General features: G+C 35.4%; 1 protein-coding gene across 16 annotated transcripts in view; it reads left to right on the forward strand.

The window, feature by feature from the left end:
- Positions 1-23,525, forward strand: part of ARHGAP12 (Rho GTPase activating protein 12) — a 118,194-nt gene that overhangs the window by 80,470 nt on the left and 14,199 nt on the right. For 8 of the 16 annotated variants that reach the window (XM_044761920.2, XM_044761918.2, XM_070501333.1 and 5 more), the window contains 3 exons: positions 10,766-10,827; positions 15,022-15,103; positions 20,791-20,892. In XM_044761920.2, coding sequence (XP_044617855.1) covers positions 10,766-10,827; positions 15,022-15,103; positions 20,791-20,892 — 246 coding nt within the window. Of the gene's footprint in view, positions 1-883; positions 953-1,318; positions 1,394-10,765; positions 10,828-15,021; positions 15,104-20,790; positions 20,893-23,525 lie in introns of all 16 variants that reach the window. The other 8 variants (XM_044761917.2, XM_044761914.2, XM_044761921.2 and 5 more) reach the window with 2 other exon arrangements.

Consider the following 23,525-nt stretch of genomic DNA (forward strand, 5'->3'; position numbering starts at 1 on the left):
TTCCTCTTTTTCTCAGACTGTTTTACTATTAGACACTTTTTAGAAGTCAAGAGATTGAAAAGTGAAACATCTCAAGCTGTCAGAAAAAAAAATACTTGAATGATGCTAAACTGAGATTTGGACATTGTGTAATTTCTTTTTGTAAGGATATATTTGATGTGATTTTAATATTTTCTCCATAACAGTGTCTTGGATGTTTGATTTGAAAGGTTGTCCCTTCAATGGTTTTCCGTGTAAACATTCACTGCTGCCTGGTTTCTGTGTTTACAAATTGTTTAGGATATAAACCTGAAGACTTTTTTCCAAGTGAGTGGATATAGAGTTAACAGTTTTTTGCATTGTGATTTAACACAAATTCCCAAGTTTTTCTACAGTATCTTATCCAGTTTCATAAGCATAGAAAAGTAGACTGATACAGGTATGAGGATGAATGTTTAAAGAAATTATTTGGTTTTATAGGAAAATTAATAATAGGTATTGGCATATTATTTTTCGAATTCTCTTTTCCTGAAATTATTCAAAGCATGTCAGGGAATGGAGAAAATTTAAATGGAGCTTGGCTGTTGGTACCAAAAAAATGTTTTTTTGGTCTTATCCTCCATGAAAAATCACATACTGTGTTTTAATATTGACAAAGCAGAATTGCTTTAAAAATGCACGTTATTGGTTTGCTCCTTTTATTTTCTTGTAGGCTTATACATTTAAAACATTTCTTTTTTTTCTGGGGAATTATTAATCTTTAAATCTGAGATTTCTTTGCATTTTTAAAAATCTTATTTCTAATAGTTGGAAAGTTAGCTATAATACTAAAATCACTTTAAATATTAATAGTAATTTAATTTCTTACATAGCTGTTGACTAAAATAAATTCTTATTCTGGCAGTTGCCAAGTAATTCCCGTGACTATTTCATGCCTAATCCTGGATATTCATACCTGCTACACCAAGAGCAAGTTAGTATGCTGACTATTACATTTTTATCCATAAGCGTTTAGATTTTACCTATTGTAGATATGGTTACTTCAGGCTGCTGCAACATCATGATTTAAAGGCAACGTGCATCATTTCTTTTGAATAATTCTTTATGCAGTATTTAAATTTAACTGTTTTTGGTATAAAATATGCCGTGTTTCATAAACTTCATGACAGCTGTAGTTTTCAAATCAGTACCATGTTAGTTTCGGAGCTGAATATAGAAAGAAAATAACTAGGGAAAAAATTTTCTTAGCCTTCCTTGTTAAACTTTCCCACTGTGAGTAGAGGAAGAAATATAATTATATAAAGTAGAGTAACATTTTTTCGTTACTTATTTCTTGTAGGAATCTCCGACTGCCTCAAAACCCTACTTTCCTGAATATGAGTCTTCTCCCTCTTCACCAAAGCACCAGGATACAGTTAGTATGATAGCAGCATATAGTATAACATAGTCTAGTTATTTCAATCAATTTCAGTAAATCAGTTTTCTCTAAGTGTAATGTTTAAATATTTCTTGGGCTTTTATTAAATTTCATTGGTTTAAAAAAAAAAAATTACGAGCAGCCAGCCCAGTGGCGCAGCAGTTAAGTTTGCACATTCTGCTTTGGTGGCCTGGGGTTCGCCGGTTCGGATCCCGGGTGTGGACCTATGCACCACTTGTCAAGCCATGCTGTGGTAGGAGTACCACATATAAAGTAGAGGAAGATGGGCACTGATGTTAGCTCAGGGCCAGTCTTCTCAGCAAAAAGAGCAGGATTGGTGGCAGATGTTAGCTCAGGGCTAATCACCCTCAAAAAGAAAAAAAAAAACAATTAAAATAGGTTCAAATTAAAAATCAGATTTTATTGATTTAAAAGCCCCTTTTTGTGCAAAATATGGTATCTTCATGATTATAGGCCATATTTTTAAATGATGAATTTATGTTTGGTTTTTAAAAATAAATATAAAAATCCCCAGAGAATACTATCAAATTATACTTTACCCTTTTTTCCTCAGGCCAGCAGTCCAAAGGTAAGAAGCATTTCCTCCTTAATGAGCACAGGCACCATTTTTTTCCTGTGCTGTAAAATACATTGCCCATCTGTGCTAGATGAGTATCAGAGATGCATAACTCGACTGAAGTTTCCTCTAACCTGAAGAACCTTCAAGTGACTTCTCCTCACACAGTGACGTGACTTCGGCGAAATTGTACTTGATCTCTATACTTGTAGTCCCTCCCGGTCTTTCCTGTGATTTCCTGATTCTGCCATTCCCCTTCAATGGCTTCCCTTTTCTTTTAGAGTGAAAACTAAAGTTCTTAGTGAGGACAACAAGACTGCATGCTCTGGCTCTTGATTGCTTCTCCAGCCTCGTCTCTTAACTTCTTGTGTCCTCGTCTTCCCTCTGGCTTGTTTTCCTCCAGCTGCACTGCCATTTTTGTTCCTCAGAGTTTTGCCCGGGTCGGTCCTCTGCCCACTGAAACATTTCTGCCCCACATCTTGCCTCGTTAACTTCTGTTCATTCCTTAGAGCTCAGTTCCTAGTTTGCTTCCTCAGACAATTTTATTCCAATCCTTTAGATTTCTTCAGGTTTCCTTGTAATACTCTTCATAGCATTTAATTCTGTTATTTGATTACATATGTAATCATATATGATTTGATATGTTATTTGATAAAATAGTTACTTGATATGTTATTTCATAATAGTTCTTTTATTTCTTGTTTCTTCTAGGAACCCCTAACTCTGTTAATGTCTTTTCTCTGTTAGACAAAGAAAAGCTTCATCAGAGCAGGAATGGGGTTACCCCAATGCCCACTGCAGTGCCAGTCTAGTAGCTGTTCAGTAAATACTGATTGAATTAATGAAACTTTTAAAGCTCTTAAAAGATGAACTCTTATTACTTCCTTACTTTATGAAACAATAATAGACTGTTTTTTATTAGGATACTTCTGATTTCTTAGTGAGGCAAAGATTTCCATAGATGTCTTTTCACTTTCTAGCTCTCTCTCCGTTCCCTAACCTCATTAGGTCTTTTATGGGTCATATCACATGTTGTATAGATTTCCTTCTGACATTGCACAGGCGGTTTCCCCTGCCTACAGAGATCCTTGGCTTTTCTACTCTCAGAGTTAAATCCTGTACTGACTCTTCAGGAGGCCTTGCCAGACTAACCCCAGCATAACGATCTCGTCTTTTTTTCCCCTAAACTCTCAAGTCATTTCCTGCATTGAATGGTGTGAAAATTACCTCATGTATCCCACCTCTCCCTACTAAGGTTTTAAACTCCCAAGGGATAGGTAGGGACTAGTTTCTGCTTTTTATCTTTTGCATTATTTAACACAGGCCTGGGTACATAAACATTAAATAAAGATAAAAGTGAACATGATTTTAGTGGTTTTGTTAGGAATTACTGCATGAATCTAAGGTGCTGTTACTATAAGTCATCAGTCCATCTAGAAAAATCAGAAACCATTTTTAACTTGTTTTAAATATAGGTAATATATAATTCCTTAGAAGACTTTTTATAAATTGTTTATATTTTGGTAAAAGGGAATTGCTGGGTAATTTTAGAAACATGAATTTGTAAATGTTCCACATCAAGTTACAAAGGACTGTTTGCACATTATTTCTCCATGTATTACCCATTTTTTTGAAGAGTTTGAAAACATGTAGACCATCCTGGACTCATGACACCCTCTGTTGGCCACCACAGGGAACTGCTTCACCAGTATTTATGTTTCGTTCTTTATCTATCTTCAGGTGAGAAAAAAAGTAGCTCTGTTAATTCCACCTGAGGCCATTCTCTTTCCACATAAACATACAGCGGTTCTTTCCCTCTGGAATGAGGAATGTACCTCTTCGTGCTGCCTCGCCCTTCCCCACTGAGGCTCTGGCCCTCCTTGACTTCTCCTTCCTCGACTCTCGACTCCTCTTCTCCACTTATCTTTGTTTCCGCCAAGTCATGCCTGTCTTTCCCACTCTTAACCAGTTAATACAAGGAGATGCATTTTCCCTCTTTCTTTGTAAGATAAAATCTCGTTGGTATAAAGCCATAGTGGTAAGAAAAAGGAAGCTACAAATTAGAAATGACAATGATACCGCAGTCAGTGTTAGCTGCTTGATGTCTTCTTAAAATCTGTGGAGATTGTCCACTTAACTCTTTAAACTCTTCCCTTTTTTTGTTTTGTTTTTATAAAAGCTTTGTTGAAATATAAGTCACGTACCATATAATTAATCCGTTCAAAGTGTACAATTCAGTAGTTTTTAGATATTCAGATATGTGCAACCATCATCATAGTCAATTTTAGAATCTTTTCATCACCTCGAAAAGAAACCCTGTGTTCATTTGCTATCGCCCATCTACCTCTACATCCCACGAAGCCCTAAGCAACCAGTAATTACTTTCTGTTTCACTAGATTTGCCTGTCCTGGACATTTCATATGAATAGAATCATGTAATATGTTTTTTTTGACAGGCCTTGTTCATTTAGCATGATGTTTTCATTCATTGTCTTCTAATGAAAGTAGATTTAAAATTCTTCTCTGAATATAAATTTTAAATGTGTTCATTTTTTCTTAATTCATTTTCTGTATTCAACTGCATTACTATTACTCTTCATAATCCCTTCAAATCATTTTCGGAAATAGCCAGTGTATATGTTTTTTTAAAAAAATCAATAATGTAATTTTCCTACAATATAGATTAAATATCTGACAAATTTAAAGTCCACATAAAAAACAGATTTTGCATTGTTAAACTTAATTGACCAAGAGCCAGAAGAAGCATGGCCTGAAATCAGACATATTATTCAGGAAGAATGGGGAAAGACAATGCCTGAAGTCAAAAGAAAAGAAAAATCGAGATGGATCACAGAAGTGCTAAAACTTGTTACAGACAGGTGAGAAGCAAAAGTAAAAGGTGACAAAAGTAAGATTAGAATCCTGAACGCAGTTTTGCAGACTGTCATGTAGAGATAAAGAGAACCGCTCTAATGGCCGGTGCAAAGAGATAGAACAACAAAAAAGGAAGAACAAGAAATCTCTCTCGGAAGGTTCAAGAAATCAAAGGAGAAATTTAAACCTAGATCAGGAATGCTGAGTGACCAACAGGGAAGCACACTATCTGATCAGGAGAAGATAAAGCAAAGGTGGAGACAGTACACTGAAGACCTATACAGAAGAGACAAAAGGATGACAGATTCCTTTCAAGAAGATTCCTATGAGGAGGAATTCAGAATTCTAGAAAGTGAAGCGAAAGCTGTCTTGAAAGTACTGGGAAGCAGTAAGTCACCAGGGGTTGGTGGGTATATTATTAGAATTATTTCAAGCCACAGAGATGGAATCTGTCAAAATCCTAACAAGAATATGTCAACAAATATGGAAAACATAACAGGGGCCTACATATTGGAAATGTTCAATGTATATCCCAATCCCCAAGAAAGGAGATGCTAAGGAGTGCGGTAACTATAAGACCATTGCTGTCATTTCTCATGCAAGTATAGTGATGCTCGAGGTGCTGCAACAAAGGCTTTGACCTTATGTGGAGCAAGAAATGCCTGCTGTCCAAGCTGGATTTTGAAAATAGAGCGGTACACGAGATCTAATTGTGATTATTTGTTGGCAACTGGAGTGCTCCCAAGAATTTCATAAGAAGTTAGTCTGTTTTATAGACTACCGTGAAGCCTTTGCATGGGTCTTGAAAAGCTCTGGGCTGTTCTGAAAGATGAGTGTGCTTCAGCACTTGATTGTCCTGATGTGCACCTGTATGTGGACAAGAGCCCTCTGTCAAGACAGAGTATGGAAAGACAGAATGATTTCCTGTAGGCAGAAAGTGTCATACAAGAGTACATTTTCTTTCCCTATCTGTTTAATCTGTGCACAGAACATATATGAAACAATGGACTAGATTCAGATGAAAGAGGAGTGAAAATTGGTGGAAGAAATATCGACAATCTGAGATACGCAGATGACAGCATCTTACTGGCAGAAAGCAATGATTCAAAACAACTTCTGATGAAAGTAAAAGAAGAAAGTGCTCAAGTAAGAGTGCATTTGAACATCAGGAAGACAAAAATCATTACTACACAACTACACAACTTTAAGGTAGACAGTGAAGACATTGAAATTGTTAGAGATTTTGTTTACCTTGGTTCAGTCATCAGTTTAAATGGAGACTATAGCCAAGAAATCAAGAGAAGACGGGGACTTGGAAGGGCAGCAATGAAAGAATTAGGCAATATCATCAAATTTAAGAAAGTGTCGTTAGAGACTAAGGCCAAGATTATCCACACCCTTGTATTCCCAATTACTGTGTATGGATGTGAAACCTGAACAGTGAAGAAGGCTGACATGAAAAAAATTCATTAATTTGAAATATGGTGATGGAGGAGAGCTCTATGGATACCCTGGACTGTCAGAAAGATGAACAAGTGGGTCCAGAGCAAATTAAACTTGAACCATCACTGGAGGTAAAAATGATAAAACGGAGGCTGTCCTACTTGGGGCACATCATGAGAAGACAGGAGTCTTTGGAAATGACAGTGATGCTGGGAAAAGCAGATGCAGCAGGAAAAGAGGAAGAGCAAATATGAGATGGATGAGCCCGTAAAGGAAGCCATAGACCTGAGTCTACAGAAGCTGAGCAGGGCTGTTGAGGACAGGACAGTGTGGACATCCCTCATTCATAGGGTGGCCAGGAGTCGGAGCCAACCTGACAGCATGTTAACAACAATGAGTTAAACAGGATTTTGTAGGCTGGTCTAAGAACCTGATCTCTTTTTGTCCCAATGTGCCTATGAGAATATGCATTTTAAAGTTCCAAATTACTAAATCCTGAATAAAATTTTAGAATATATAATGTGAATACTTCAGTTTTTCAATCTGTATTTCCAATTGCGGTATTAAAATGCATTACCCATTTTGGAGAAAAGAACATTTCACCACTTTATTTAAAAGAAGTTTTAGTGGACAAATTTGCTAGTTTTTTAAATTGGGTATTACTATTCTAAAACCTGTTTTAAAAACATAATTTGAATACCTAGTTTTTTTGTAACACTGGTTCTTTAAAAAATTTTTTTGAGGTAAAATTTGGATAATGTAAAATTAACTATTAACCATTTTAAAGTACACAGTTCAGTGGCATGTAATACATTTACAATGTGTGCAGCTATCATTTCTACCTAGTTTCAGGACTTTTTCATCACCTCAGAGGGAAACCCATACGCCTATTAAGCAATCACTCTACATTTCCCTGTCTCCCCCTGGCAACCACTAGTTTGCCTTCTGTCTATGGATTGCCTGTTCTGGAAGTTTCTGGTTCTTTTTCAGCATTCTATCATTGTTCAAATTTTCTTATTCTGTATAAAGAGAATCTTATTTTACGTAATTAGAAGATGATTAACTGAAGATAAGAATTGTCATAGGCTCTCTTGATGTTGGTATATAATGCTTGTTAGCTGAAATTGGGAAATGCCTATTTTCCCAAACGAGTGCAACCTTGGTTGGAAATTCTGGAGCCTGCAAAGTAATTATGAACCTGTGGAAGTTTTTTCCCAGATTACTTAATAGAACTGACATTTTATTGTTTTCTTGCCTTATTAGGATAGGATAATCTTGTTACAATCTTTTTGGTTAAAATTTGACCATATTTTGGTAATCCTTAGTAAAACATTTCTGTCTGTTTTTCATATAAGTTTCCTTTGCAGCATCAACTATATTTAGACTAAGAAATATTCATGTGCGAATATGGGCATTTTTTACAGAACTTAAGGTATTTTTATGACATTGTTTTAGTAAGCAACACATAAACATTGGTTGATTCTGAATCATACTAAGTAGAGGAAGTATACCAAATAGTATGAAATAAAAATCTGTTTAAATTTTTTCCCCAAATCTTTCACCTGTATAAGCAAACCTGTATTATTCATCTGCCTACCTGGCACTTTTATGTTATTCCAGAAACTTCAGTGTTTAAAATTGAAGCTTTATTTTTTCTGTCACTGACCTTTTTGTATATTTCTTTCTTGTGATAGCACTGCTAACCTGTTGGTTAATTATTTCAGCAAATATATCTTGAACACCAACTACATGCTCAGTGCTGTACTAGGCACTGGTCATACATTGATGAACACAACAGATGTGGTCCCAGCATTACAGCCTAATGGAGTAGACAGTAAATAAATAATACACATGTAATTATACTTTGCATTACGTGCAACGAAGGAAACAAGCTGAGGACAGTAGTAAATAATGGGAGGGGTGGAAGAGCTCCTACTTAGGAGTGGTCAGGGAAAGCTTCTCTAAAAAAGTGTCTTTGAGGCTGAGATGCCACCATCTACCCCGTCGCTCAAGCTTGGGAGTTTTCCTCAGATCTTCCCTGTTACCGTCACATCCAGTACTTGTCAGTTCTGTCTCCTGACTCTCTCTCAAATTTAGGTCCTCTTCACTCTCTCACTGTCACTGCCCTAGTTCAGGCCTTCAGCTTCTCTTATGGTGATTATTAGAATACAGTCATGCACTGCATAACGTTTCTGTCAACGGAAGGCCTCATATACGATGGTGGTGCCGTCAGATTAGCACCATATAGCCTAGATGCATAGTAGAGTGTACCATCTAGGTTTGTGTAAGTACACTCTATGATGTTTGCACAACGACAGAATCACCCAATGACACATTTCTTGAACATATTCTCATCCTTAAGCAATGCATGACTGTAGTGTTCTAATTGGTTCCCGGTCTTGCCACCCTTTCTTAGTTCATTCTTTCCAGTGCCTCATTACTTGCTATTTCTCCACCTCACCCAGTCCTTTGAGGAAACTTAAAGGTCCTCAACTATCATGTGCTCTCTTTAGCTTCTGTGCCTGTGTACTATCTGTTATTTTCATCTACTGTTTCCACTTAGCTAACTCCTGTTCCTTAGCTCGAGTGTCAGGGTCTCCAGGAAGCCTTATTGCCTTCTTTCTCTCCCGGGTTGAGTTAGATATACCTTTCTCATAGCACTTACCATGTTGTATGATAATTGTTTTGTATTTATACATTTGGAATGTGGTAAATTTTGTTCTCATTTTATGCTCAAGTTAGTGCTTAATACTTAGAGCATTAGTACTTGGGTCTTAATCTCTGTGAGAATTTTGTGAACGTTCTGGACCCTTTCCTTGAACAATGTGTGTACACGCCCAATTTTGTACCAGTTTCAGTCCATTCATTATTCAGGTAAGAATCCCTGATTTCGAATGTCTCTCTTGTCCTTAGGATTAGGCTGTCTGTCACTGCTGCTCTCCCTGTTGTTTTTCTTTGTGTTTTGACACCTTTATTTCCTTCCTTCCTCTGCTTTTTTGCCCCACACGGTTCCAGCTTTGGCATTTTTTATAGACTTGATTCCTGCCTTTCTGCTCTTCTAGTTCCTATGTTTACATAACCAGTGCCCATCCTCTCAGATTACTGTTGTTTCTTAGTTCCTGTATCATTGAAAGTCTTCTTTCCTCCCTTCTTCTCATAGTAAATTGGGGTAGGTAGAGTGGGAATGTTCTCACTTCATCTCCTGTGCATACTTACAACTGTAATTGATGTTTTTGTTGAGAGGCAACAAAGAGCTCTTATGAAGAGTATCAGACTTGTGTATCTAAGGAGATCTAACCTATGCTTTATGAAAAAATTATAATAAAACTTCATATGAGTATTTCCCAAGTTCCCAGGATACCAGAAATGTGAATCAACATAACAGTTTGTCAGCTTTGTCTATAGATGTGAATTTTTATCAGACCAGGCAAAACTTTCAAACATTATCTTTTAGACACTATTGAGAAAGTACTCAGTATTATTTTTCTCTCCTATACAAGAAAACAAGGTGTGTTTTTTTCTAATTAAAGTACATGGGAAAAATAGCTGAGGTATGAGTTAAATAGTCAGAATTAAATTCTGAATTGGGAATATTTTTTTCTGTGTGTATGTTTTGTGTGTGTGTGTGTTTCAGTTTAAGTAAAATTGACTGCTCTGTCATGTGCATACAATGCTTACTAATGTTAACTACCATCGGCACCAACTCATTTTGATAAAACTCGTTTGAATATAGGCTGCTAAAACAACGCAAAAATGCTTCTTTAGTTCCACTTAGAAGAATTTTAACATAACATTTAACCTGGGCACAGTGGCTTTTGCCTTCACAGGGTTTGATGATACAGCTGTATCACTATTTTTGGCTTCAGCTGAGTAATATGTCTGGTTTGTCCAGAGACAAATTCACCATCTGATGATGTGTTTAATGAAGCACATGTTGAAATATTTATGCCACATTAAGGCCAGTTCTATGCATAGTACCAGCTACTTCTGAGTAATTTATTAAATACAGTCACTCATTTGTTCTACCTAGTTATTTTTATGTTCTGACAAAATGAGTTAGTGTCTTAAATAATTTTCAGACTATATTGTTGTAAAATAACAGCAAAGTAAATAATTCCTTTTTTGTCGTATTTATCATGATAGTATTATATCACTCTTTGAATAGGAAGTCATACATCATTTTTCCAGTGCTGACTTGTAACCTTCATATGGAAATCTAATTTGATACCAAGATACCTTATGGCTTCTGTAACTTGAGAGGAGAAGTTGTTTAATTATAAAATTACTGAAAATAACTTCATAGAAGTAGTGGGAAATTATATGATTAATGTACTCTGTAACTAAGCATATTACATACTGACTAATCTTTTGAGCTAATTTTTAGAGTACAGATCATTCTGATTCAGTCATATGTAAGAATTTGGACCTCATTTTCTATATGAATAATATGTAAACAGTATTACTCTGTTCCACAGGGTCAAGAGAAATATGGATTATTAAATGTAACAAAAATTACTGAAAATGGGAAAAAGGTTCGGTAAGTACACAAATCATTACTGTCTGAATGTCTCATATGATTGAAATAAAAAGTACAAATATAACTATATTCCAGTAGAAAGGATTCAAAGGTTCATAAGAATTTCAAATAATGTATTTTCTAATATAATGTATATAGGATTGTCATAAAATGTATGAAAATTTTCCTTTGTCTTCATGTATTTCTTATGGTGATATTAAATTCAAAGGTGATAAGGCAGAGGATCTGAGCAAGGATTAGCTTTATTTAAAAATTTCTTTTCAACAAGTAATAAATGTACCTGGCAAAAAAAAAGATACACAAAATATTTAGTCAAAAGTCAGTCACCCTGCCATCATTTCCCCTCCCTAGAGGCAACCAGTTAAGTCTAATGAGATATAGTGTTTTCCTCTAGAGAGAGAATACATGTATATTTGCATGTGCGTAGATTAATTTTTTAGACACAATCTTTTGAAAGTTTATCTTGGAGAATTTCATTGCATGTAGAGCTGCCACATTGTTTTTAACTGCTACGTGGTTGTATAGTGTATCACTGTATCATAGTTTATTTAACCATTGTTTATTTGCGAGTATGTAAATATGCCTATTGGTAGACATTTAGGATATTTACATTTTTTTGCTATTATAAGCAATATTACATTTAGTAACTTGCATAGTTCATTCTGCAAGTATGTAAATATGCCTGTAGAATAAATTTTACAAAAGTGGAATTGCTAGACCTTGTGCAGTGGTCATTTTGATAGAATGTTCCAAATGTGCTGTAAGGCATTGAATCAGATCATACCTCCGGTAGCAGTGGATTTGTTCACAATTTTGCCAATTCCATATGGTGTCAAATTCTTTGATCTTTGCTAATAGAGATTAGATAGAAAATGGTATTTTTATTTGCTTTTCTTTTCAGTGTGTGTAGAGTATCATAAGCTATTTGTATTTCTTTCTTGTTGTTGAATTGTTAGTTCATACCCTTTGTCTGTTTTTCTGTTGGGTTGTTGGCTTTTTTGGTTTGTGTAGGAATGAATTATGGAAATTAACTTTGTAATTGATAGGTTGCATTTTCCCCGGTTTTAAAAAACTGCTGAAATGCTGTGATTTTTATAGTCAAATGAGATTAGTATGTTGCTCAAGAAAGAGTTTAAAATTTACATGTAGTTGAGTTTTTTAGATTTACTCCAGTTGAACTGTCTTTGTCATCTTTTAGTACTTGGAAGTTTCTCTTTTAAGCACTCTGAAACAGCTTGACAAAGACTGCGATTATCTGTGCCTTAAGCTGTTCCTTGGTAGAAGACACTTGTGAATTGGATCTTTATTTTTCTCTTTCTCTCTTTTGGGCATATTTGGTGTGGATATTTCTTTGGCTACTTTCTCTGTTTTCATTTTATCATTGTTTTTCCTGTGATAATTAGTCTTTTAGGTTTTCTTTTTCTGGAATACTTTTGGTGATTTATGTTTTTCTAAGAATATCATCCATTTCATCATCTTCATATTTATTTACGTGGAGTTGGGCAAAATAGTCTTTTAATTTCCTGTATATTAGTGGTTCTCAAGTATTTTGGTCTGAGGACACCTTTAAATGCTTAAAAATTATTGACTGCTGCAAAGAACTTTTGTCTATATAGTTTATATCTATAGATATTTACTGTGAGAAATTAAAACTGAGGAATTTTAAGAATATTTATTAACTGTTTTAAAACTAATAACCTGTTATGTGTTAACACGAATGACATTTTTATGAGGAAAAACTCCCATGTTTTCTAATACAAAGCAATTTCATTGAGAATCGTGGCATTGTTTTGCATTGTCACAAGTCTTCAGTATGTGTCTAGCTTAATGGAAGACGGCTGGGATCTCTGCTGCAGGCAGTCTCTTGTGACATACTGTTTTAGTTGAAGTTTATGAAGAAGATCCTCTCTTACGTAGGTACATTTGGACAAGGGAGAAATATTTTAATAGCCTTCTCACATAATTGTGCATATCTTTCTGCTATACCAAAATGCCACAAATGTTAGTTGCAATGAAGACTTTGAAAAACTATCAATAAACTTTACATACTCAGTCACATTAAAAGCCATGGGTCTATGTTAACGATCAGTGAACTTTTCATACTCAGTCACATTAAAATCCGTGGGTCTGTGTTGCATTTTGAATGAATCTTTACCCATGCATAATTTTGTAGCATCTTGTAGGTCATTTGGAAAATATTGACTTAATAATTATTTACTGATTTTTCAAATGTTGACACATTTTATAATATCAAAGAATCACAAATCAGTAATATCATCAGAAAAGTCATTAAGTATTGGAAAATTGTCAACCTCTCAGTGGTAGATATGCCAGGTTTTCCAAAATCCTACTTTCTGTTTGAAAGCTGTAAGTTTTTATTGTCAACAGATACTGTCATTTATTTTCTTTGAAATGACAGGCTCACTTCATTTATTTTTGAGATAATGTCTACCTGCCAGATACTCAAGTTTAAATAACCATAGTCTGTCCGTCAGTCATTTGTTCAGGAAAAAAATTGGGGTTCCATGGGAAAAAATGACTAATTCTACTTGCAGCTCATTCACACAAGTACTTCAGTCCTTGAGGCAACTATTGTTAATTTGATATTCAAATAGTCAGTGTTGTTTTCAGATATATATTTATTCTATAGTTTTTCTGATTTTGAAAATTAAATTCAAAAAGCTTATTTAAAGTGAAAATATATTTTAGCATTTATTAGAGTAGGAAGTCAGTAGATGTTATCTAAACAAATAAAAGATTAAGTATAAAATAAGTTTATGAATAAAATTAAGTCCTTCTAAATATCCTCAGAGATCCACATAAAACAAAATAATAAAATAAAATGCAAATATCATAATAATGACAGAACAAGCACCAAACATATCTATCATATCAGTAAATGTAAATAGACTACACTCATCTGTGGAAAGAAGATGCTCAGATTGAAGCACAAGGCAAAACTAACTAAATATTATATACAAAGGAGACGTCTAAAAAATGATTCAGAAAGCTTAAAAAAAATCCAACAAAAAGATGTCAAAAAGTAAAGCAGGAATAGGGATCTTAATAGCAGACAGTTCAATTCAGGGAAAAAAGCTTTAAGCGACACAAAGATGGTACTTTAAAATGATGAAGCACTGTGGATGAATCCACAAGGAAGATCTGCTCATTAAGTATACCCACTCACCAAGTAAGTAGTGTTAACAGCCATAAGCAAAAACAGCAGAAAATAAAAGGAAAATAGATAGAAACTCAGTAGTAGTAGTAAACTTTATTCCACTTTTCTTAATTCATGAAGTTCAGGTAGACATAAAAAGTAACAAAATAAAAAAAGTAGGTCTAAGTGATAGATACTGAATGCTACATCCTGAACATAGAGAATACATCCCTTTTTGAGTGCCTAGAGTTTTCACAAAACTGGCCGTATGTTTGGATGTAAGGTAAGCCTTAATAAATTACTGTAGTAGACGTACTTGACATTCATTTTAACTTGCCAGCAATTGAATTCCCTTACAGGCTAAACATTGGTTACCTCTGGAGTGTGGATTGAAGGAGAATAAATGGGGGCCTTTTCCTTTATACATTTCTGTATTTAGAGTTTTGATATATATATGTGTATTGATTTTGTAATTTAGGTAAATTTTTTTAAAAACCTCATCTTAGTAATAGTAACCTCAGCGGTCAGTCAATATGTAGTTTATTGTATACTTATAATGTACCTAGTATCAACTGCTTACCTAGTGTAGCCTTATTAGGGGAAGGAAGATAACCAAGAAATATAAAACAATCTGTGTCTGTAAAGAATTGGGTAAGGTAAGCATGTTTGTCTAATTTTTAATTGTGGATAAGAATTCTTGCAAAATACAGTGTTCAGTTCATGTGACTTTAAAATAAATTCATACCCTGGATCACAGATGTGCTGGATTAATCCCATGTGAACATAATTAGATATAGTTACTCCAATAACTTGTATCTTTAATGAACCTCATTTGTTTTGGGGCCTTTATGGTCAGATTCGGACCATAAACTGATTGTAATTTCTATTAGCATTTTATCCCTAATAAAAACAGTTAGAATGTCAGTAATGAGTATAAATTGTAGACAATATTGGGACAGCTGGTAGGTTTTAATTTTTAAAATTTGGTTGGAAAAACTGGATACTGGGGCTTTAATTGGTCATCTTTATAATTCCAGGAAAAATTGGTTGTCTTCTTGGGCCGTGCTGCAGGGTTCATCTTTACTCTTTACCAAAACTCAAGGAAGTAGCTCAAGTTGGGTAAGTGTTTCTTCTCTTTGGAGGCTGTATTTATACATTTAAATTGTGTGGATGGTATTGTGTCTGAATTTCACGAAGTATTAGAGAGTCCTTCCAGCTACATCTGACGTGCAAATAAAAGTAAATGAAGTTTTCTTAAAGATGTATTTAGACTCAGAAGACAAAAAAGAGGGCTACTTAGCATAGTCTGATTAGTTGTATTATTAAAATCAACAAATTTTATCCATTGAGCTGAAGAGTTGGGCTTACTACTTGGGTGTCATAGAACAAATAAATTTCTTGGTCCGTCTTCAGTGTGTTAGAGCTTTCCTGTGCCTTTGACTTGGCTGTTGCAGATATTCAGTGAGAAAATGAGCAGTAATGTGTCAAGCCCCACCTTGAAATGTGGTCTGACTCTTGGAGACCAGTCAGTGATTCAGGTGTCCGTATTCGCATACAATGTCAGCCAGCTTTTAGAACGAAAAGAAATGTCACCGTTACTTGTGGAATTTTGAAGCTTTTTGTATAGTTGAGTGTTTACTATCATTACTCCTCGGTTATTTGTAATACAAATACTAAAAATTTTGATTTGTGATATAACAGCTAACACTTTTTGAATATTTGATATGTATTAGGTACTGTTCTAAGTACAGAGGATTATGTATATATTGTCCTCTTAACTCTGGGATAGCTACTGTTTATCATCTCCTCTCCCCCTGTTGGAGATGAGAAGATGACGTATAAAACAGTTAAGTAACCTGCTCAGGGTCTTATAGCTGCTAAGTGGCAGACCTGGGTAGCACTTGGCTCCAGAGTCCATCGTGTGGATTCCAGAAATGTTTAGTAATTGAGTTGGAAGTATCAATGCTTAAATAAAATTTAAAATAAAATTAATGTCTTTAGTCTGCTTTGTATCCTATTTTAACCAGTATTTTCTTACAATTACTAAGTTGCTTTAAAATTAACAGGACCTGTGGACCTTGATGAAAGAGAAGTCCATTTATAAAATTCAAGAAAATTTTAGTTATCTACACCTATAATGCAGCCTTGTAACGTTGTTCTGAAGCAGGAACACCACAGGGCATGTTAGTCCTCAAATACTCTGCTATGGCAACGTGAAACTCTGCTGGATTAAGCATGGTTTCGAACATTGTAGAACATTCCTTCTGTTTTGCTTCACTGACCTCTGATTTGCAATCTGTGCAGCCAGTACAGTGAAACTGATCTGTGATACGCTTTCCATAGTAAAAGATTGAAAGTTTGGTTTGACTTATCTTAAAGTAAATTGATAATTATGTCTTTCTCCTTCTTCCCCTGAGGTAAAGCGTATGGTACTTTTTTGTGTTAATGCATTTCTAGAAGACTGTGCAATTATTTCTTCTTCCTACTTGTGTCTCAGCTTTTATTTGAAATTGATTGAAGGAAATGAATGAAAGAAAAGGAATGGAGACACAATTAGAGATTAATAAGTAATAAATAGTACCTGAAAAAAGCTGGATAATGTTCATTTATTTGCTAATTACTGATAGTTAAAGTTGAAGGTTGTGGTGTGTCCAGATAAAGCAAGCAGGTAGAGCATTGTGGTAAGCGAGGCATCATTTAGACAGGCAGATCTGTATGTAATTTAAGGAAAATGAAAACTTTCCTTTAAAATGTAAAGATGTTAAATTAATACCTCAGCGTCGAATCATTAGTACAGGCTGATTGCATTTTATTTAAGGTTTATCCTCTTGAAGACCATACATAATTTAGAACTCACAATTAAAACTCATCCTGACAAAGAGTGTGAGGTATTTCTATTTGTCAGCTAAAGTTGTATTACTGTATTACATGTGGCAATAGCAGAAGCAGTTTAAAATTCACCGAGCTAGCCAATTTTGGAATTGTAGAAGTCTTAATGAATTTTTAACTTTAGGGATTTCCTGTTCAAATTTTTGCCTTTAAATGAAATTTTATTTCATTTAATACAATATATTAAATGATTCATAAGATATGATAAAATGCTTGGTTATGTAGTCAATTCTTAGTTTTTATTTTATGGAAAATTAAAAAAATCTCAGACGGTCTTGCTTTTTCTTCCCATATATAACACATATTAAGGGAATGGAAACTAATTTAAATGGCCTAAGTAAAAGCAAGTGTATGTGGATGATGTATTTTGGCATATTCATACAACATTCATAAATATTAAAAATTGGTGAATATGCAAGATGCTTCTTAATTAACTCTGTAATTAGGGTTGTTCAAAAAGGAGTTGAAAGAATCTTAGCTTTATTTCTCTGCTCGGTCACCAACTAGATCTATTGAAGGTAAAATGTGTCCTATTTATATGTTGAAATCACATCTTCCTGAGGACGAGATTCTAAGGCTAGCATACAAGCTGAAAACGAAAAATCGCCTATAGTGAAAATTGCCCTTGAGTACCTCTTTGCAAGATTCTGTTAGAAGTTGGTCTCTAGCAGAGCCAGATTTTTCCTTTGATGTTGGAACAGATTGCTTTTCCTTCAGTTGAGTTTGGATGGTTTATGTTAAGGGGCCATGTTATAGAACTGATTCTTTAAAAATTAGATTCACACTTAATGCAAAAACCTACCAAGATCCACTTGAGGCAATACTCTGTTCAAATCTTATACTCACTCAAGGGTGTATGCTCATTGATGGAGTGCTGAGCAAGATCACCCATACTGTCTGAAGTTCTGTTTTTTTAAAATCATTTATGCTTTGTATTTGTTTTTGGTTCCATGAACAGTTAAAATTGAGTAAATAAATTGTACTTATGCAGCTCCACTGTATAAGATAAATTTTGCATAGATGCTGTTTAATCCAAAAATCCAGTGAGTCTTTCCTTCTTCTTAAGGATAGATACATTCCAGTTGTTTTCTGGAAAATATTAATTATCCACTGGATTGTTATATCAATAGTGTAAATTATACTTGTTTTTTTCTTACCTCATTTCATCTCATTTGTTCAACAAGAAAAATATAAAAAGCCTGCTGTGTTCTGGGCATTGTGTCAGGCTTGGGAGTTTAGAAATAAATAACATGGTCCCTGTCTTCATAGCTTACATTGTAATGAGGAGGATCAACAAGTGCGCAGTTACAATTCTGTGTGACATACATCATGTTCCTCTCAGATATCATTCATCATATTCCTTGAGTATTTTGAAAATTACCCCACACATATCGGTAGTGATTAAAATTTGTTTATACATGATTTCAAGTTTCTAAAAATAGTTACTTTTCTGGATCAGATAATTGTGTGTTGTGGGGGCTGTCCTATGCATTATGTGGGGTGTTAGCAGATGACAGTAGCACCATCCAGTTGTGAGGACTAGAAATGTGTCCAGATGTTGCCAGATGTCCCCTATGGGACAAAATGGCCTCTAGTTGAGAACCACTATCCTAGAGGAAAGGAGAGACAAGCTGGATGTTAGGGCTACTCGCAAGAGAAGACTTAGAAAGGGGTATCAGAGGATATTGCCCAACAGGTCACGAGGAGGAAGCTCAGGAATTTCTGAAAGGGGGCTGAACAAGATGGCAGAAGGCCAGAAGTGACTTACCTCTGTTATCCATCGAGTCATCTGTTGTGAATATAGGCTAAGACAGGTGTGTTTGATGTATAATGTTCTACACAGCATTCATCTTTAAAACGAAAATTTACGTAACAACAAAGTCACAGAATAGTCTGAAATAAATTTAGGGCCTTTGCAAAAATATTTGGAAGTTTAGCTTTGCTGTGTTGTGTCACCTTGTAGAATTGTATTTTTGTCCTATCTGATTCCATTATGTTTTTCTTTCGTGTGTCATTTTGCCCTTGTGCATTGTTATGACATCGTCATGTTCTTCCCTTTTTCCATCAAGTCATTCTGCCGACAGGGCTCAGTCTCTGAGCTCTTGCTTTTGCTGCTTTTTTCTTGGAACAATTCTGTCAGTCGTCAGCCTGCTGTTGCGTCTGTAAAATCTGATCCGGTTTCAGCTGTCGCTGTGTTCTTCTTGCACGCCCTGCGCTACAAGATTCTGTTTTCTTGTCATGAATACATTGGAGGGATGATTACAGTAGAGAAAGTGGGGCTAGATTTTGAAAAAGAGTGAATAACACACACACAATTTTGCCAACCATATTGAATGCCTTTCTCTAGCATGCCGTGTCATGTCAGTTGCTCTATCTTATTCGGTTAGTTACTAGTATCTTAGCTTATGGTTAACCATCTACAGAGCTTGTAACGACAACAAGTTAAATTGATTTTTATCATGTTATTAAATGGGTACATTTAAATTTTATGACTTTTGAGAGAGAGCATTTTTGCTCAGAAAGTTATCTGTGCCCATTGTAGCTTTATGGTTTTAATTAAACGTCTTTTGACTGACAAAAGATACTTGAGAAGGCCAAGACTTTGTAGAATAGTTAAAATTTTATTGTGATTTTTATTATGATTCCACTAGTAAATTCCATATAATGTCCTAAATTTTATTTTGTTAAAGTAAGTACATTGTTTAAGTCCACGTTGCTAGCTCCAAAGATAAAGTAAAAGGGAACAGATGAAGTTGAACCATTTATTAAATGTGAAGCTACTAAGTAATCATTGACATTATGAATAGTGAATAAATTACCACAAGGTTGGCGTGTAAGATCCTCTTCCAATGACAAACATAATTTGGCTTGAAACTAATTTAGCAAATGAAATTTCCCGTAACAAATCTTTATGACCTTAAGATTACAATTAATCAACCCTTAAAGATTTTAAAACCTCTAAACCTTTCAATAACATAGGAATGCGATTTTCTATTCTTAGTTAACATGCCAAACAAAAATTTAATGATGGCAAGAAACAGAGTAAGTCTATATTTAACGTAAATTTTCTGCTATTTGCCAATCTTTTCCTTATCTGGTTAACAAAATATAGCTAGCTAAGTGCTTTTTCTTTTCGAACCACCCATGTTAACTGGCTTCCTATTCTTTCCACAGTTCCAATTGCTGAGGCTTTATAGCATCTGGCTCTGGTTATAATTTCTAACAAAGGCTAAATAAAAGATCATGGGGCTTACAGTTTTCTGTTTTTACAAATTGTTAGTTGTTGACAACATAGATAGTTGATAAAGAAATAACTCTTGAAAGCCCAAAATCAAGTCTAGAGAATGTTTATTAGGTGGAGAGCATTTGATATCTGCCAGATATATTTTTTATACATATATAAGAATATTGCCTTACCTTTCTGAACACCTCATTTCATATAGTCATATATAGTCTAGGATAAATTCCAAGAAATGAAATTGCTAAGGCAAAGGATAGATGTGTTTGTAAATTTGCAAATATGATATTACCAGTTTTTCCACTTTAGGAGTTGTTCCAAACTTATACCCCACTTGCGTATGAGAACCTGTGACTTTATAGCCTCACTAATATAGTTTTTCATCAAACTTTGGATTTTTTATTCTACACTGATGGATGAAAAAAGATTTTAGTGTGGCTTTGTTTTTGTTTTTTTTTTATTATCATGGAAGTTGAGCCATTTTATTTCCTATTTGTGTTCTATAGACATTTTTCAATTTTAAAGTAGGAATTATTTTATGATATAGAAAGAGAAGAAGAATTTGAGATAATTACCTTTTGATTTATTGTTAATAATATAAAATTGGTCTTAATTCTTTTTGAATACACACATGTACATGAATATCGCATAAAGATGTTTTCTTTTTTCTCAAATGAAGTTTGGGAGTAATCAGTCTAAACCCGAGTTCACCGTGGACCTGAAGGGGGCGACGATTGAGATGGCTGCAAAGGATAAATCCAGCAAAAAGAATGTATTTGAGGTAATAAATTTTTTTCTAAGGATAATTCACATCCTCAACTGTAGTAATTAGATGTTCTTTTTTTTTGGAGGAAGATTAGCCCTGAGCTAACATCTGCCACCAATCCTCATTTTTTGCTGAGGAAGACTGGCTCTGAGCTGACATCTGTGCCCATCTTCCTCTACTTTATATGTAGGATGCCTGCCACAGCATAGCTTGACGAACAGTGTGCAGGTCTACACACAGGATCTGAACCGTGTGAACCCCAGGCTGCCGAAGCTGAACATGCGAACTTAACTGCTGCACCACTGGGCTGGCCCTTGGATGTTCTTTTGAGTTATTTTGGGCCATAGTCTTTCAATGTGACTAGTTAAGGCAAAGTTGGTCATCAAATCAGTTTGTATCATAATTTAAGGGAAAAAAAAGTGGTGTAGGGGCCAGCCCAGCTGCATACTGGTTGAGTTCATGCGCTTGGCTTTGGCAGCCTGGGGTTCACAGATTCGGATCCCAGGCACATACCCACACATTGCTCATCAAGCCATGCTGTAGTGGTGTCCCACATATAAAATAGAGGAAGATTGGCACAGATGTTAGCTCAGGGCCAGTCTTCCTCAGCAAAAACATAAAAGCTGGTGCAGAGATTTAGGCTTCATTTGCATAAATTATTGGCTCTCAGAGAATATATTACAAGCCTTTGTTGTACAAATCTTGCCTTTCCCCAGCAACTCTAAAAGGGGTATGGTTTCCTTTACCTCCAATCAGATATTAAAAAATAAATTAAAATCTTTCCCTTTTGTCATTAAAAACTCTCCACAGTAATAGATCATTTTCTATCAGTTATTTATTGCTGCGTTTGAGGCCACCCCAAGATTTAGTATCTTAAGAAAAGAACCATTTTGTTTGCTCAATTTGGCCTGTGCTGAGCCCAGTGGTTCTTCTGATCTTCCCAGGGACCATTCGTGAGGCTTCAGTCATCTCATGGCTTGACTGGGGCTGGATAGTCTAGTTCACGTGTCTGGTGTTGGTGCCAGCTGTTTACTAGGCTTTTTTCTCCACAGGAGCTTTCAATCTCAAGAAGGCTGCCCCAGGCTTTTCCACATGGTGGAGTCGGGGTTCTAAAAGGGCAGAAGTGGAAGCTGCAAGGCTTTTTGAGGTCTTGGTTTAGAAGTCTCACATCAGTGCATTCTGTTGGTTAAAGCAAGTCAGAGGCTGGCCAAGTATTCAGGGTTGTGGGGAACTAGAGTCCACCTGTTGATGGAGGAACAGCAAAGTCACATGGCAGAAGGGTGTGTATACAGAGATCAGAGGAATTTTGAGCCTGTCTTTGTGAACAGTCTTCCAAATCTCAGCCTTCCTTGTAGCCTCATAGGCTCACGTCTCAGTCTTCCCCTGTCTTATCTCTGCAGGTTGGATTGGTTGCTATTTTCCAGGCGGAACCCAGGTTCTCCCGCCTCTGTGATTTTTACTCTTTATTATTCTGCCTTGAGTACCAACTCATGCCAGTCTCTGCTTGTTGGATGCTACGTATCTCCCAAGACCTGTGAGAAATGTTACCACGGCGTTGATGCTTCTTTGTTTACGCTTTTAAAAATAGCACTTATTTTAGTGTACCTTGGGTTATCTTCATCTGTAAATTATTCTCCCCCACTAGATGATTAAAAATCTTTTTTGTTTTTTTTTTTAAGCAGAGAGACTGTATTTCTCCTTAAGTAAGAACCTCTAACAGAGTATCTTATGTGCAGTGAATATTCAATGTTGGTTGATTGGTGTGACCCACTCTCTAGATAGAAATGCAAGAAGGGAATTACTGTTTTCCTGAATTAGCCTTGCAGTTTCAATAAGAGATTCCAAAATGAAAAGGATTCCATGATCAAATAAATTTGGGAAATGGTGTATATTTTGTTCCTTTCTTAGGAAAATCTCAGCGTGCCCTGGAATATCAAAGCCCTGAGAAGTCTTGAAGGAGAGAATCTCGTTTAACTTTCTTCAACCCAGTATTTCCCAAATTAATACCACATAACTGGTTTTTTTTACTTATTTTTTGAGGAATACCTTTTTAAACATTACTTTGGGAACTGTTTTTGAGGCATATGTCTCAGAATGTTGTTTGGGAAACATTGCCATATGTTCCTCTAGGGAAAAAATAAATCAGTTACCAACCAGAAAATAGGAGGAATGCTTTCTCCTGCTACCTCAAAAGTCATCCTCAATCAAGTGTAAGAAACTTTGAACCAAAGAGATTATGCACAAGTTGGTTATTGCCTTCGTATATAGTCACATGCCACATAACGACATTTCAGTCAGTGACAGACCGCGTATATGATGGTGGTCCCATAAGATTAGTACCAGATAGGCTAGGTGTGTCGTGGGCCGTACCGTCGAGGTTTGTGTATGTCACTCTATGATGGGATCACCTAAGGACGCATGTCTCAGAATGTATCCTCATTGTTAAGCGACACATGAGTTTCTAATACCTGGTATCTTAAGTTAGTTCGTGATCTGACACTTAATTTAGTAATGTTTCTGCCCAGAAGGAGTGTGACATTTATTGTCTGTGCTCTCTCTTTGTACTAAGCCATTATATTTGCCTATTAAGTGGGAAATAATGAAAGTTCTAACTCTTCGTATATTCATTTTCTACATTTATCTTTTAA

This window comes from Equus asinus, chromosome 29, assembly GCF_041296235.1.
Source record: "Equus asinus isolate D_3611 breed Donkey chromosome 29, EquAss-T2T_v2, whole genome shotgun sequence".
Taxonomy (NCBI): domain Eukaryota; kingdom Metazoa; phylum Chordata; class Mammalia; order Perissodactyla; family Equidae; genus Equus; species Equus asinus.